At 43.2% G+C, this 16,965-nt stretch overlaps 1 protein-coding gene across 1 annotated transcript; it reads left to right on the forward strand.

The window, feature by feature from the left end:
* The first annotated feature begins 1,386 nt into the window (after positions 1–1,386).
* LOC130725001 (uncharacterized) lies at positions 1,387–2,949 on the forward strand. The gene has a single exon (XM_057576263.1). The coding sequence runs from the start codon at positions 1,387–1,389 to the stop codon at positions 2,947–2,949; it is 1,563 nt and encodes a 520-aa protein (XP_057432246.1).
* Positions 2,950–16,965: the final 14,016 nt, after the last annotated feature.

The raw sequence follows: 16,965 nt of genomic DNA on the forward strand, positions 1-16,965 counted from the left end.
GACAACGACCCTAAACAACACACGCCGGCCCGAAATTTCACCACCTTCACTGTTGACCTTGAGGAGTAACCCGGCAGCCCAGAATCATAGCGCCCAAAACAAGAACCATAGCGCGCCAAAACGATCTGTGACAAAGAACATCTCCGCACCGATTGCGCCGTGCCTTCGGTCATAACTCCACCTTGCATCACCTCACGAACAAAGCTGGAAGAATCATCAGACCCTTCAACACCAAAGTTGCAAAAAGGCGGAGGAGAAAAACAACATTCAGCACTCCGAAGTATCAATCTGAACAGAAACACGGCGCATGAAGCATCAAACTAGCTTCATAAAGGACCCGCTGTTGACAAATGCAGAATACAGACCAACCATAAAATTAGGAACCTGAATCTTACATACCACTTAAGGACCGCTTCAAGGACAAAACCATAACGGGGAGAAAGGATCAGCTCGAGTTGGAAGGCGTGATTAAAGGTCATCCGGCTTTCCTAGAGGCAGAGAATGTTGAGAGGCTTGACGAGCATTGGGAGAGACACCATGAGGAAAGGAATGGTTCTGTCACAAGAGTTTTCCTCGCCAAAGACAAAGAAAAAGGGAAGCTTGTCAAAGCAGAACACTACAGAGACCATCAAAACTGAAAACTAGCCAAGAACTGCCACGGAACACCGCCGCCGGATTTACCGCTGCACGCCCCAAAAACCACCACAAACACCCACGAATAAGCCAACCACCACTTTGTCCTTCGGAGCCAGATCCGAACAGAACCGTCGATGCCAGATCTGAAAGAAACCCCAACCCCAGCAAAGATAGAACAGTGCAAAGACTCCGGGAGGAAAAATGACAGAAAGAAGAAGGAGAAAAACGATGGGGACGACAAAAGGGAGGGTCCGAGCCAGATGAGGGAGGAAGGAGACTAGGATAAGTGGACTGGGCGAGACCCTAGGGTCCCTCGCACAGAAGCGCTGGCCTAAGGCGAGGAGCGGATCAGGGACTTGGTCCTTCATCCCGGAGGCCCAACCGACCCATTGGGATGATTTAGAGGCGCTAAGCCCAACTCCCCCAACTATAAATAGGGGAGGGGTACTAATTGTAAAGGACTCTTAGCTCATTTTATGAAATAACAAGATTGAAATTAAGTTATTCTCTCTCCAAAGCGGTTGCGCTCTCATTCTCTCTAGGAATCTCACATCACGTTCCTTACACCTTAGGTACTATACTTCATCTCAATGTTCATGGTGGAACATTTGGCGCCGTCTGTGGGGAACGGTAGATTTTGATTCCCGGACTACGTGGATTGCAATTTGGTTTAGAGAAATTCGATTTTCTGTGAGGTTTTCTACGATTTGAAGATTTTTTGTCGAATTCTTGGTTCATCGACGGAGCCTGATGGAATCGTTTCGCCAACGATGTAGTGAGGAACCGGAGCGGAGCCACGTTTCTTCCCCGCGCACCACAAGGTTAGATAGACATCGCCGTGCGGAGGCACGCCGTGCACTGAGTGGCGACTTAAGACTGCAAAATGAGTGTTTACAGGAGCAATTGGAATACTATCACCTTAAGCAGTGGAATGAGGAGGAGAAGGAGGCTGAGGCTGTTGCGGAGGCCAGACCATTCTCGGCAGCAGTGCGAGAGGTGACCATACCGGACGGTATGACAAGCCTCGTGTTGAAGACGTACGACGGACGAACCAATCCGCAAGATCATCTGCTACGTTTCAATGTGAAGATGGCGATATGCGCGGTTTCTAATGCGGTAAAGTGTAGAATACTTCCGTCCACATTCCGAGGCGTAGCAATGACCTGGTTTATGGCCCTGCCACAAGGATCCATAAAGAAATTCCGCGACTTTGCGTCGAAATTTCTGGGCCAGTTCTCTGCCGGCGAGGTCGAGGATCTGTTTCAGATTCGGCAGGAGGAGCGAGAGACGTTGAAGCAGTACACGGAACGGTACAGCGCCGCGTCCGCAAGATTTGAAGAGGCGGAACCTCGGACATGCGTATGCGCTTTTAAGAGCGGATTGACGTCAGGAAAGGTGAGCTGCGAGCTGGGTAGGAAACCAGCGCGCTCAATGACGGAGGTAAGCGCCCGAGCGAGAGACTACATCATAGAAGAAGAGGACAACGCATGTAAGAGGAAACGCGTGAGGGCGATAAAGGTGTCGCTGGCGAGGAAACGGATACAGGACAAGGAAGCAAGTAATGTGCGGAAGGTTAAGGAAGTTGGCCAATTAATTAAGAAATTCAAGGGAAAGCCACTTTATTCGAGAAAAGAGAGCGTGGAGCGCAAGCGCTCTCGGCGAGCAACTAACTCTCGCCGACGAAAGAGGCCAGAGGGGGACGCGAGCGATGAATTGGAAAAGTCACTCCTGGAGGCGACAATTGTGGAAACAGGCGAGGATGGCGAGTACGGAATTCACCCCTGGCATGACGTCAAGGGTCGGTCCAAGTGGTGTGAATATCACAACCTGGAAGGCCATAACACCAGTGACTGTTTATCTCTGAAGGGCCAAATTAAGCAGTTGATCAAGGTGAGGCAACCACGGGTCGTAGGACATGGGTTGGACAGGGACAACATAAAGCGAGCGCCAAATGCAGGAAATGAGAAGATAAATATGGCGAAAGAGAAGAAAGCAGAGGAAGACGTCGACGACAGGGGTGGAGCGATAGCCAGAACGGTTAATGCAATCACAGGGGGCCCTTACGGCGGCGACATCACATCAGCGGCAAGGCAAAAGCAGGTAGAGGCGGTGGCATCGGTCCAGGGATATCCAGCTCCATTTGGGTGCCAACACCCAGATATAGTAGTATCATCCGCAGATTTTGAGGGAATCAAGGCCCATACAGATGATCCGTTGGTGGTAATGGTAAGAATTAATGGGTTGAATGTGTTGAGGGTGCTTTTGGACCAAGGCAGCTCAGCAGATATCATCTACGGGGACGCGTTCGGATAGTTGGGGCTGACAGACAAGGATTTGATGCCATACACATGAAACCTGGTAGGTTTCTCGGGAAAGCAGGTTCGGGTACACGGCTACGTGGAGTTGGACACAGTTTTTGGAGTGGGCGAAGACGCCGAGCTCCTAAGGATAAGGTATCTGGTTCTACGGGTTGCAGCAGTTTATAACGTCATCATAGGACGAAACACTTTAAATCGCCTCCATGTAGTGATATCCACGGCCCACCTCGCGATAAAGTATCCACTACTATGCGGAAGGATAGGAAAAATAGTGGTAGATCAAGAGGGGGCGAGGAAATGCTACAGCAATAGCCTTAACTTGTATGGTAAGAGAGGAGCTGGCGAGGGACACAAGTGTCATGAGATTGAGGTAGCTGAAGGCGGGCAAGAGCATCCGGCTACACAGAGCCAGAGCGACGCGGGCAAACGAGAAAGGCAGGTCAGCAAAAAGGCGAATAGGACGAAGAAAGGGGGAAGTCAGGGCGAGCGGGCCCAGAAGGCAGGGCGAGACGGATCCTTTACTCGTATAGATAGTGAGCGGTATGGAGAGAGCTGGGACATGGATGCGACTAGGAGAGGCGTACTGGCGATTGAGCCTGGGCTCACCCTTGAGCAAGAACGGCGCCTGAGTAAGTTGGTAGAGGACAACGTTGTCCTCTTTAGCTGGGAACAAAAGGAAACCACTTCCAGGGGGATGCCCACATTCAGCCCAACCGCGCGGAAGAAAAAAGAGAGGGAAAAAGGGGCGGAGTTAAAGGCAGGAAAAGGGGAAATTCGTCGGCGGACTGAGACTGAAGGAAAGAGAGAGGCAGAAAGAAAGGTTAGCCAGTGGCAGTGTCGTTAGGATAAGAGGAAATGCGGGCAACTAGGGGATAGGAGTAAGAGGCCAACAAAGTCAGTCCGGCGTGCTGAGCAGTAGGATGAACCAGGATGGATTCCCTTTTACAACAAGGTGGTCAAGTGGGGAGACGATGATGAAGTACTGGGAGTGATACTCTGATCAAGGGAGCGGTCACAAAGTGGGGACATGGCGAGGAAACAACCGAAAAGCTAGGACTAAAAATAAAGATGCACTCTTTTTCTCCGACACGAGAGTTTTTTAACGAGGCATCCCTCGATGTAAAAATTTATACAAATCAAATACAAAAGGATATTCTCAGCAATACTCCTAACTATTAAACTGAGACGGCAGCCTGGTGGGAGAAATTCCCTGAAGGTGGCGATCCCAACACGACCTTGATGCCTGGAGATCGCTCCGGAAAGTTCGGCGCTGACCATAGCCCCTGCTGGCGACGTGTGCGGATAAGCTTCTTATCCAAAGAACCTCCCCGAAATATGGGCGAGTCAAGTCTTCCCGAAACGCGGGCGAGCATTTTTAACTAGGCTGAAAGTCTCGGGCAATCTATATGGCCATTGGGCCCCGAGCAACTATAAGACCCCACCTAATAAGGCTGGTGGGGCCATACCTGCTCTTACAGGAAATATGCGTGTGAACAAAAGCCTCGGTTCAATACCGAGCGAAAGTCCTAGTTACGCATGACACACTCTCAAAAGCTACTAACGCAAAAACTCGGAATCAAGCACTAAAAACACTTGCTAGATGGCGAAGAGACGAAAGGCGAGGCTCATGACGGCACCGCTCATGCCGCCTCGCCCCTTTATGGCGATCGAGCCCAGGAAACCCGCTCGCCTCGCTCGTTTATCTACTCACTTCGCCCGTTTATTTACTCGCTCGTTTTCGTTTTTTCCGTTCATTATTCATTTGCTCATGCATTCACGATAGCACACATCTAGAGGCATTCATAAAAAACAAACTACAAAAACTCTTTTTTATTCATATCATTCGCATTACATCTTAAAACGAAGGATTTCTCCTTATAAACCTACATTGATGACGATACTCTTTTTTCTCAAGCTCTAGGCGGTGCTGCTTGTATTCTAGTCGGGCCAAGCCTCGGCGGACCTCCTGCTTCTCAGGACCATCCGCTATGGCCTCCAACGAAGCCTCCACCGCTCGAATGTCGGCGTAATTATCCAGCTCCCGCTGGAACAGATCCTGAAGCTCCTCCACAAATGCGAGGAATCCTCTGAGTTTGTTGTCCACCTTAGGACTTAGGCCCATGCCTAACAACTGATTGGTCAGTTGATAGACGCTAGGGTCCTCTGGATGCCTAACGTTAGTATATAGGTCTTCATCGAAAGCTTTCTTCCTCAACTCGCGGATACAATTTTCAAAGGATGCCATTGTGATTCCCGAATTTAGAAACAGATGAGATGTGAAAACTGTTGCAAATTAACTGCCATTTATACTCTAAGTTCAGTCTCCAGGAGTTATTGCCAAAGCAGTTTCTCGATGAGTTTTCCTTGAAAAATGATGCGGCTCGCAATAAAGACATAAGTATTCCTGGCCGGTGGTCAACGATAACTTTCCGTTGGCGTTCGGGGAAGGAAGCGTTTAAGCGAGGATTAGGACTCTCTAGGGAGAACGACTCGCGTGATTCGTGGTCTCAGGGCCTTCTCAGTATAGAGGGAGGGCCTAAGCTCGATTGAATAAAATAGCAAGGCAAAACACAAAAGGAACTCAAAATTCTCATTTAAAAAAAAACAACAACAGGAGAATACGACATTATTGCAGAATTGACCTAAGAACCACTAACATTTTTCGGTTTGCTCTACATCTTCTTCGTTCAGGAAACGCTCGGCGACGAAGCCTGGGGGATCGTCGATCCCAACCAACCCTGTAGGGGTAACCCTCTTGAACGCCCCCATCTGGCGAAAATCGATCCGGGGATAGAGATGTTCGACTTCGGCTTTGGCGAGGAAAAAGCCGCGGCCGCGCTAAAAAACAGCAGTGGCAGCAGCGTCTGACCTCATTTCTTCCTTTAAGGCCTTCGCGTCGAGCTGAGCTTGAGTCTTCATCGTGGATAAAGCTTCATTCTTCTTCGCCAGTTCAGCACGAAGGTGTTCGAGTTCAGTCTCCATTGAAGAAAGGGCTTGATCCTTAGAGGCCACCAGATCCACTTTTGCTTCGGATTCCTCCTAAACCTCCTGCTGAAGCTTCGCAAGGGCCTTCTCCAAATCAGAAATTCTCCTGTCTCGGAATTCCAGGCTAACCTCAACACGGCTAGTTTGCTCGGCCAACTCTTTGGAAAACGAGGTTTCTTTGGCATTTAGCTGGGCGAGGAGCGCCTTACGCTCCTCAACAAATTCAGCATTGAGGGCACGGAGGCGCGCCACCTCTGATCGCAACACCTCGGCATCCTGGGCGGACTGCTTATAATGATGAAAAGCGTGGAACGCCGTCGCCAATGCGCTTTCTGAAACCCTGTCCAAGCCTTGCTGCTTGACCACTTCATCCATTCTCGCAATTTGCGCTGACGTCAGGGACAGAGAATATGGCAGCTCTCGATTTGCAGAGCCCGGATGCAAGGCGAGACTATGACTGGGCGATGGTGCACTAGCAGATGGCATTAAGTTTTGATCAGGAGGTGGTAGGATAACTTTAGCACTGGGGGGAGGCTTGTCGACGGAACCGCCCCGGGCGTGAGGCGAAGAAACTGGAGCCACCTTTGAAGGTCCACCGGGCTGGTTCGACTTGGGAGTCTCCTCAGACTCATAAAAAGCTGCGGAGATAACTGGGGTTCTTTCCCCGCCAGAGGGCGATGCGGCAGCCGCGGAGTGTGGTCTCTTTGGGGAAGGGCGAGGGGCCTCCTCGCCGAGAGGCCTTTTCCCACTTACTTTTGACAAGGACGTTTTGTCGCCCTTCAAGTTAATTCGCGGGGGGAATGAGACATTCCCTTTCTTCTCAAAGGCGGTCAGAAGGCCCTCACTGGCTTGGCGTATTTTTCCTGAAGCAAAGAGCGGCGATGGTAAGCTAGCAGAAAGCGGGGAGGACAGAGTAAATAAGGAGAAAGGATTTACTAATTACACGAGTACAGTCTAAAACCGGGAGTCTAGCCAGGAAGCTGATGACAGCTTTGTCCTCAGAGGTTAGGAAATCCTCAGGTGGGTCAATTACTCGGAGCACCTCTTGGGTCCAGTAGAGGGGAAATCGGGCGGTGTCGTCCCTATGGGTAAAAACCTCGGGATACTCATGGGACACCACGACCCTAAAGAACTTCTGAGCCAAATCGACGGTAATGTTGGACCAAAAAGGGTTGAAGCGCTGACGTCCGGATCTAGCTTCCAGGGAAACCCAGTTACGTGGCGGCGACGGCTGGGCGGACACGCGATAGAAATAGAAGAAGTGGGAGGGTTCAGGTTCTTGCTGAATCACGTCGCAGAGGATTTCAAAGCATCGCAGGAAAGCCCAACTGTTGAGGTGAAGTTGGCTGGGAGCGACATGGATGCTATGAAGCACGGAGCAAATGAAGGGAGAAAAGGGAAACCTAATTCCCAAACTGGTAAACATGTATCCATACGCATAGAAAAAGTGGGGAACACCCACGTGGTTGTCTTGAGGACGGAGCCAAGGGCACTCGGCGGCTGTGCACACGCCGTAATACATAAGATTGTCAAGAGGTTTCTCATGGAAAAACCCACCGGATTCCGAAGAAATTTCACAAATGGATGACCACTGATCCAAGCTAGATGGTTGGTTGGGCATCGTCCCGGCGGGCAGAGCCCTAACGGCGGGGGCCGGCAGGGATTCCCAGGTCCTCGTTCGGAAGGCAACGATGTCCTTTTCTTCAAGCGGAGCTTCCGTTGGGGGGGGGGGGCAAATCAACAGGAGGAACGCACCGTTAGGGGGTGGCGACGGTGACGTCGCGTTTGGAGTTTCTGGTACGGCGCTTCGGTGTCATTACGAAAAAGGGTATAAGGAGTACGAGTTACTTTAACGTTGTGGAGGTCCACCGGAAGGAGGGGCGGCGCGTGGGATGCTATGAAAGTGAAGACAGTGGTTTGCAGAGGGAGATTCGCGCGTCGTGAAAAGATTAAGGGGTAAGGGGAACAACGTCTTTATAAGCAAAATGTAATGATTAAGGGAAACGTGTGAAGGGACATTGAGGGCAGTTGTTGGAAAATGTGGAGGAAAGGTGGAAGATCGTGCCCCCTAACAACGGGGGAAATGATTGCAGTTGCGGGATTTCAGGAAGTGGAAATGACTCAGTAAGTGGAAATTGCAAACAGTTAAAGATAATTGGCCCAGTATCCAAGACCGACAGGCTTTTTGAGGATTCGAGGGGACGTTTCGGGGGAGCAATTGAGATTTTGCAGACCTAGGCTGCCACGTGTCGTAGGCCCTGAGCGCATCAAGATCTCAAGATTCAGGACACGTGCGGGGCCGCGACGGGGTGAGCAAATCAAGCATCATTGCAACAAGCTTGCTTGTGGACTCAAGCCGCCAAGGGAGCGTGACGAGGCGTTCAAAATTTTAGATTTTTAAGCTTCAAATTAGCAAGCCATGTTGGCAATTGCTCTTTATTTCCGTACCTTAAGTTTAGCATTAGTTAGTTTCTTACGTCCATCGCCTTGTCTCTTTTGTTTAAAGACACACTTAGCTCTCATGCTTCGAGCTCGGTGTCTTGTGGACTGACCCTAGGGTCCCTCGCCCAGAAGCGCTGGCCTAAGGCGATGAGCGGACCAGGGACTTGAGCCTTCATCCCGGAGGCCCAACCGGCCCATTGGGATGATTTAGAGGCGCTAAGCCCAACTCCCCCAACTATAAATAGGAGAGGGGTACTAATTGTAAAAGACTCTTAGCTCATTTTATGAAATAACAAGATTGAAATTCAGTTATTCTCTCTCCAAAGCGGTTGCGCTCTCATTCTCTCTAGGAATCTCACATCACGTTCCTTACACCTTAGGTACTATACTTCATCTCAATGTTCATGATGGAACAGTAAGGAAAGGAAGGAAAAAGCGAGGTAGGGATCTAGAAGGGGTTGCTGCCGGGCCAATAGGGGGAGCGGCGCGACGGCCACCCAAACAGGGTCGTTTTGTCGAGAGGGTTTGCGTTAGGGTTTTCGTTGAGAGAGAAGGCTAAATTACGGTATTTGAGAATTTTCCAACCCAATATCATATCACTCATTTTTCTCATTTTTTTTTCTTATTCCTCTAAGGTGGAGGTGAAAAAGAGAAGTGAAAAATACATAATTCGTCCCTTAATGTGTTGTATCAAATATTTTTCTAAACGAACAAGAATCAATTTTTTTTATATTAATATTTGATCATAATAAATGAACACAACTCCATGGATATTTCTACACCAATTTTTTTTTGAAACAAACACACTTTTAATCTCCAAGGATTAAAACTTTAGTGTTGTTATGTTTCTACTATATACCGAAACATCGCTCTGCCTAGTTTTCTTAGGCGACAGTGCGGCCATTCAAGGCGGCTGCCCGGTAATTGGCCCAGGTCACTGAATTTCAAGGTTATTAAAGCCGAACCAGTGATCAAACCGGTTAGAGCACTGTTCACGTTCATTGATTCAACTGTAGTTGAACCGTGCTCCAACCAGTTTTACCGCTATAATATTATTTTAAAATAAATATATAATATATAAGGTAGTAATATTGAATTAAAAAAGCAAAAACTTCAAACTACAAATGAAAATTACACAATATAATCATAATTACACAACTAAAATAATAGATTCAACATAACGACATATAAGGTTTACTATAACTACACAATAATAGAATAATAAAACAGAGAAATAAAAATTAGTTACCATTTTATTTAATATTATTAATAATGAAGTAAAATGATTGACATTCTATTACACCATTTTTTATCCACTGAGTAGTAAGTGAGTGCAAAATACCAAAAGTTAGAAATCATGAGAAAACGTAAGAAAGAGATAATGGTGAAAAGTCTAAAGGCTAAGAGGAAAGAGAATTGTTATTCGGACGCCCCCACATCTATTCCTACTCCCATAAAAGTGCGAAATGTTACATATACCCTTGATGATTTTTTTTTTGAAAATAACTCACCCACTCCCATCCTCACATTCTCTCACCTCTTTCTTCTTGAAACCCCCACCCCATCCTCACACATTCTCTCTCTTCTTTCTTCTTCAACATCCATACCCGTAAAAGAAACTTCCTCCCTCAACTTCCCTCTCCTCTTTGTCACCGGCCACCGACATCGTCGAACATGGAAGGAACTGACGTCGCCGTCGCTTACCATCACCGGTCCCCTCTCTTAAAGCAATTTCACTCACATCGAAATACCCACCGTAACGTACTGCACTGTATTTTCCCAATTGCATTTTCTCGCACTCTTAAAGTGCGTTAATATCACACTTTGTAAGTGTGTTATTCACGCACTCTAGAGGGGTGAACTGGTATAAGAATATTGTGTCTCTATCGTTTACTTACACAATTTCTTTATCCGCTGCACTAAACGATTGTGAAAAGGTTTTGAAACTAATAATTATCTTGAAAAACCAAGTTTTATCACAACACAATTCAAACCCCCTTTTCTTGTGTTATTTCATTATATCTCATGATATTTTTGGTAAATTTCAGAATGTGGTTAATAAGAATATCATTTTATCAAAGATGTGATCCTCTAGCATTTAGTTTACTTTCTGCTAATGGTCCTTGTTCTTGCTTGAGACATGATCAACTTAAAGTAGAAACCCTAGCAGAGAATATAGGCCAGATAGAATACAATTGTTATGTCATCAATGAGCAAATGCTCTTTTCTACATTAAATGACCACCCTTTCATATTGGGAGTGCTCTAAACCGTAATCTAATCGGACCCTTGGGCCTCATAATTTCTCGTTCTAAGATTCCCTACAAGATAAATATCATAATTCTAATGCCTATAAGGCATGCCCCAACCCTTGTATTCGCCAGGCCGCATAATCCTAACTATATACTTAGCGAAAGATCTCCCTTTGAAGGTCATGTGATGCCTCGCTCCTTCTTCTCTTGATCGCTCCAAGCTCAAAAGAGTGATGGTAGATACATTTAAGTTCATGAATCATAAAGTATTTTAGGAGTAAGGTTGGACTCTAAGACTTATACTTATTGTTATATTCCATGAGAGAGTAAGCTAGAGATTTGACTCTTAAGGAAAACTTCTCTTCATGTTGAAGCAGATGGTCTTGAAGATCATTTCTGGATGGTGAGCACTAAGGCTTCTTTTATTTTTAAGCCATGAAGGCTTCTTCACGGTGAGAGTAAAAGCTTCTTCTTTGTGAGCGCATGAATGCTAATTCTGCAAGTCTTAAGATCTTCACTTTATACTACTGAATCTACTGTGAGAGAAAGATAGTCGTTGGAGCGTGTTCTTCACAGAGCTTCTAGCCGTTGGATCAAACGATACATTGTGTACTTGAGTCAGATGTATTGCTGGCATAGTGCTATTTGATTGAGACATTTTACCAAAAAGATGCATTCTTCCAGCTTGAAGGTAGCATAGGTCTGATCTTCTATCCATTGGTGTATAGATATGGAAATGTGATAGTGGCACAATTGTAGTTCTTGCTTTGCTTTGTCCTTTGTCAGAACATGTGATCTTGACTTTGCAAAACTTCTTCAAGAAGCTATTCTGAGCTCTTTTTTAATTTGTCTTCAACGGTCATTTTTCAGACTTCGCAGCTTTCATCATTTAATAAACCTTGCTCCACTCAGACGATCTGCTTTGATTTCTTTTCTGCTTCTATCGTCTTTCCTTTCTTCAGAGAATCATTCTGCTTCATTCATTCTTCATGTTGGTCACTAGGAGTTTAGAGATAAGCTTTGACCAATCACTTGAAGCTTCTTTTCACGAGATGAATTAATTGTCTTGATAGTGTGTTTCCTGAATGAGTAGATGCTAGTAGGCAAAGACAATAGGCTTTTATTCCGTTTCTCCATTTCTTGTATGAGAGAGAAAAAGGAAACTTGATATTGTTTTCTTTGTGATTGTTTCCTTGATCAACGTGCTTCATAGTGTATCCCTTGATTTCTTGAACTTGACTTTCTCCTCTAACTTGTTAGAGATGTATTTCAAATTCAGTTGACGCTCATTTTCTGGACATTGCTTCAATTGTTCAGTTCTTGAGATAGATGATGAACATAGATGTTGAGTGCAGTCTTCTCAGACGATATGATAGCTTTGCTTGCGTTGATCTTGCATGCGTTAGCTTGATTCTTCCCAAGACGGTCCTGATGCTTTGACTTTAATTGTGCAGACTGTCTTGTGTTTTGATTCTCTTCTCTTGCTCATACGATGTAGCATATTTGACTCTTTCTTGCTTGTACTGTCTGTCTTGTAGCTTTGACCTTTCTTCATAAGAATGTAACGTCTTCTATCATGAAATTTTACTCTGGGCATCAAACGACGAGTGATGTGAATCATAAGTGTTGTTTTCTTGAAATGTAATTCAAGAGAGACTTTTAGCATAATACTTATACTCTTGAAAATTGTTATCATTCAAAATATGATAAATGATATATTTAGTTTTTGAACTTAACATAGACTTTGCAAACTTTAGTATTGTATCAAAGGAAAACAAGCCAAAGTAAAACAAATTGTGCCCATTGAAGTTCATAGGTCTTTAAAGGTAAAGTTTAGAATCAACTAAACAAAAGAACTAAATGTGTTAAATATGATCGTGGTGGTGAATCCTACGGTAGATATTACAGTTCAGGTGAAAAACGTCCAGGATCATTTGCTAGATTCCTAGAGAATCGGGAATTGTCCCTCAATATACCATGCTAGGATCACCTAGCATGAACAATGTGGGTGAGTGACAAAACAAGACTCTTAAAGAGATGGTAAGAAGTATGATCAGGTATTCTACCTTACCAGAGTCACTATGGGGAGAAGCTGCACTAAAGACTGCAGCCTATATATTAAATAGAATGTCAACTAAAGCAACTACTAAAACACCTTATGAACTATGGATACGGCGAAAGCCTAGTCTTAAGCACTTCCATGTTTGGAGATGTCTAGGTGAAACAAGACCTTACATGCCTCATGAAAGGAATTTGGATTCCAAAACAGTTAATAGTTACTTTATTGGTTATTATGAACATTCAAGGGGCTATAAGTTTTATAACCCCACACTTAAAGCTATATTTAAGTTGGGAACTGCAATGTTTTTTGAGGATGTTGAGTTTGGGGGATATAAGGTTACAAAACTAATTTTTAAGAATAATCAATTTTCATTTTGGAATCGATTCCTACGGTTGCTTCTGACAATATATAGGTTACTAATCTTGTTGTTGTTCAAGGAGTAGATATGGAACCTCAACAAGATAATGTCGATCAAAACCTTATTCAAGATGAGACAATTTCTCATATGGAATAAACTCAAAAACCTCAGTAACAAGTATCGTTGCGTCAGTCCACTAGAGAGAGAAGATGCACAATTTCATATGACTATATTTTGTTCCTTCAAGAACATGATGGAGATAATGGTATGATGGAAGATGATCCAATGAATCTCTATCAAGCCATAAAAGGACCTAAGCCTCAAAAATGGATTGAAGCAATGAAAGAAGAGTATAAGCCCATGCAAGACAATGAAGTTTTGGAACTCATTTCATTACTAGAAGGTGTGAAACTCATTGGTTGCAAATGAATATTTAAAACCAAGCAGGATGAAAATGGTAATAGGAAAAGATATAAAGTTCGTTTTATGGCCAAAGGCTATACTCAAAGGGAAGGAATTGACTTTAAAGATTATCTCTCAAGTTTCTACAAAAGACTCTTTAAGGAAAATCATGACACTAATTGAACACTTTGATCTTGAGCTTCATCAGATTTTCCCTAAACCCTAAACCCTAAACCCTAAATAATATCTCTTTTTGCTCTCAAAAAAAAAAATCAGATGGATGTCAAAACAACATTCCTCAATGATGACATTGATAAGACAATTTATATGGTTCAACCTAAAAACTTAGAGTTATGTGACCCAAAGAAGATGATTTGCAAACTAAAGAAGTTCATCTATGGACTTAAGCAAGCTTCCCGACAGTGGTACCATAAATTTCATCAAGTAATTATCTCATTTGGTTTTGAGGTAAACATTTTTGATGATTGTGTTGCGTGTATCAAATTACTTGGTATTATTTTTGATGTGGGAATACTGAATGAAACCAAGAAATTTCGATAAAAGGATTTTGAGATGAAATATCTTGGAGAACCCTCCTTCGTATTAGGAATCGATATACACCGAGATCGTACTCAAGGTAGTCTTGGGTTATCACAAAGTAACTATATTGAGAAAGTCCTAAAAAGATTTAGCATGCAAAATTACAAACCAGGTCATACCCCTGTTGCTAAAGGGGACCAGTTAAGCCTCAACAAGTTCCCTAAAAACCACCTTGAAATTGAATAAGTGCAAAAGGTTCCCTATGTATCAGTCATTGGGAGTTTGATGTATGCTCAAGTTTGTACTTGTCTAGATATTGCGTACTTAATGGGTGTGTTAGGAAGATATCTACATAATCCTGAGACGAACCATTGGTTAGCAGCCAAGTGAGTTATGCGCTATTTGAAAAGAATAAAGGATTACATGCTCGCACGTCAGAGATGAGATCAGTTGGAGATGATAGAGTATTCTCATTATGAATTTGCTGGATGTCAAGACAGTGGAAGATCCATATAAGGATATATTTTTCTATTGCCAGGAGGAGTCATTTCATGGAAAAGTGTCAAACAAACACTTGTAGCTTCTTTTACTGTGAAAGCTGAATTTGTAGCATGTGATGAGGCATCCAACCAAGGAATATGGTTGCAAAACTTTGTCATTGGGCAGCAAATATTAGGATATATAGAAAGACCTCTAAAGCTATTTTGTGACCATAAATCAACAGTTCTATATTCCAATAACAACATGAGCCTATCTAAATCGAAATAAATTGATATTAAGTTCCTGGTTGTGAAAGAAAAAGTGCAAAATGGACAAATATTCATTGAACACATTGGGACCAATTCTATGGTAGGAGATCCACATACAAAAGGATTACCACCACCTTTGGTATTTCATAGGCATACCCATCAAATGAGTGTTATGATATTTGAGGACACTTAGTATAGTCAGAGTATTTGTATTTTGTGTTTAATGTAATGTACTTTTGTATTATGGTATTTTCTTATCAGACATAAAGTTATTCAGTATTAAATTGTTGTGTTTCACTCTTTAAGATTATGTTACAAGATTGATCTCACTAGGGTAAAGGAGTACTAGTTGGAAATAGACATGTATAGCTCATATTGTATGTAAATTTTTCATGCTACACATCCATGATGGATCTATGTTATTTAATTGTGTTAGTATATGTAATCACAGTTGGGTTTAGTCATGTTAAAATTTTAAAGGAAACCTTTTGATCCTATATAGATGAAAATAATGGGCACATTGTGTATACCTTATATTGATAATGACAAGTTATTGAGCTCATAAAGTTGAACACATTTCTTAAGTTACATATGTGGCTCATTGGGAGATTGTTGAATTAAAGTAGGGTCACACATAATTATTAAAATGTGTATCCATTATTTATAATAGCATATATAAAGTGATCTAATTTGAAATTAAGTTTTTAATGACTAAAAGGTATAATTGTTATGAAAATTATTGTGTAGAGGCGGAAGTGATGTTTTAATTTATTGAGATACCGAATTGAAATTATCATAACTTAAGTCGATAAATAAGGGTCATGGTCCTCAAATTTCATTGTTATGAAAAAATTTCTCCTTTCTAGAGAACACCAAGAAACTTCATACATTCAAAATCTGGAAAATCATCCCTCCATCTTGTATTGAATCTCGGGCTTCATCTTGCAATCGTTTACGAACAATAGATTGAAGTACACTTCCGCTTCTAGTTCATATTCTGAAAAATTGATGTAGTCTTAAGTTTTTTTATTTTTTATTTTTTTTTATAAGCGATGTAGTTAAGTGTTTAGGAATTTAGGTACTATATGACATTCATTTCAATAGTTGTGTAATGATTGAAGTCTTTCCTTTACTTCATTCGTTCCAGAAAGTTTGTAGTTTAAGGTTATGACACAAAGAGTAAGAAAACAATTACTGATAGTATAATTTGACTAGATTGCCCTTATTTAATTTTACATGTATGATGTGCAACTGTTAAATTATACTTAGATAGAGAAGAATGTAATTAATAGAGAAGAGCTGTGGTTGGTTAATATAAAAAGTGATAAGTGAGAGAAAATGTATTAAATAATGGTATAAGTGGAAAAAAAATTAGCAAAAAATGCATTAGCTTTCTAAAACAACAAACATTTTGGAATATTGAAAGAAGATCCAAAACAACAAACTTTCTGGAACAGAAGGAGTATTACAGTATCTCAAATTTCTACATTAATACCGATAATTCGCTCCGGTTAACTATAAAAACATTTTTAATTCAAACTATTATGATTCAATTCCATTTTAACACGCTATATTCGTTTTCCTCAAATGAGACAGCACACATCAATTTTCCAACTGTGCCCTAGGTTCAACACAAAAAGAGAAGAATGGAGAGGGCTAGGGTTTTCACGGAAAACAATAGGAGCCGCCAATCATTGGGCTTTGACCAAATAGCCTGACGGCACAAATTGCAACACACGAGAGTCACCGCCGCCATAAAAACTGGTGGTAGCCTGACACAGAATCGAGCTATCCCACCTCTGTTTGTTTCTGAGTTTCTATTTCAAGTTTACTTCCATTCCTCTACTCTGTTTCCTTCTGCACTTCTGACGATGGCCGAGATGGCATATGACGAGACGATCCCCGAGTTCGAACTTGAGGGAGATGAAGCGGTGGCTCTGGAAATTGGAGATGCACCGATTGATCCAGAGCTGGGAACGGATGTGTGGCTGGTGGCCAGAATGCTCGCACCGCATAAGGTTGAGCCAAGGGTATTCAGGAGCGTGATGAAACGCTATTGGGAATCCAGAAACTGTTTGGAGATCTGTCACGTGGGCCACAATCTCTTCTCCATCAAATTTGGAGCGGCGAAGGACAGGGAACTCGTCTTACGTGGTGGCCCGTGGTTTTTCAACCGGCAACTCATTGCCATGAACTATTTTGATATCTCAGTAAACCCAACA

Source organism: Lotus japonicus, chromosome 6 (assembly GCF_012489685.1).
Source record: "Lotus japonicus ecotype B-129 chromosome 6, LjGifu_v1.2".
NCBI classification, from domain to species: domain Eukaryota; kingdom Viridiplantae; phylum Streptophyta; class Magnoliopsida; order Fabales; family Fabaceae; genus Lotus; species Lotus japonicus.

What these genes read in the sequence shown, in the direction of transcription:
- LOC130725001 (XM_057576263.1), top strand. Translation starts at nt 1,387, where the DNA reads ATGGAATCGTTTCGCCAACGATGTAGTGAGGAACCGGAGCGGAGCCAC.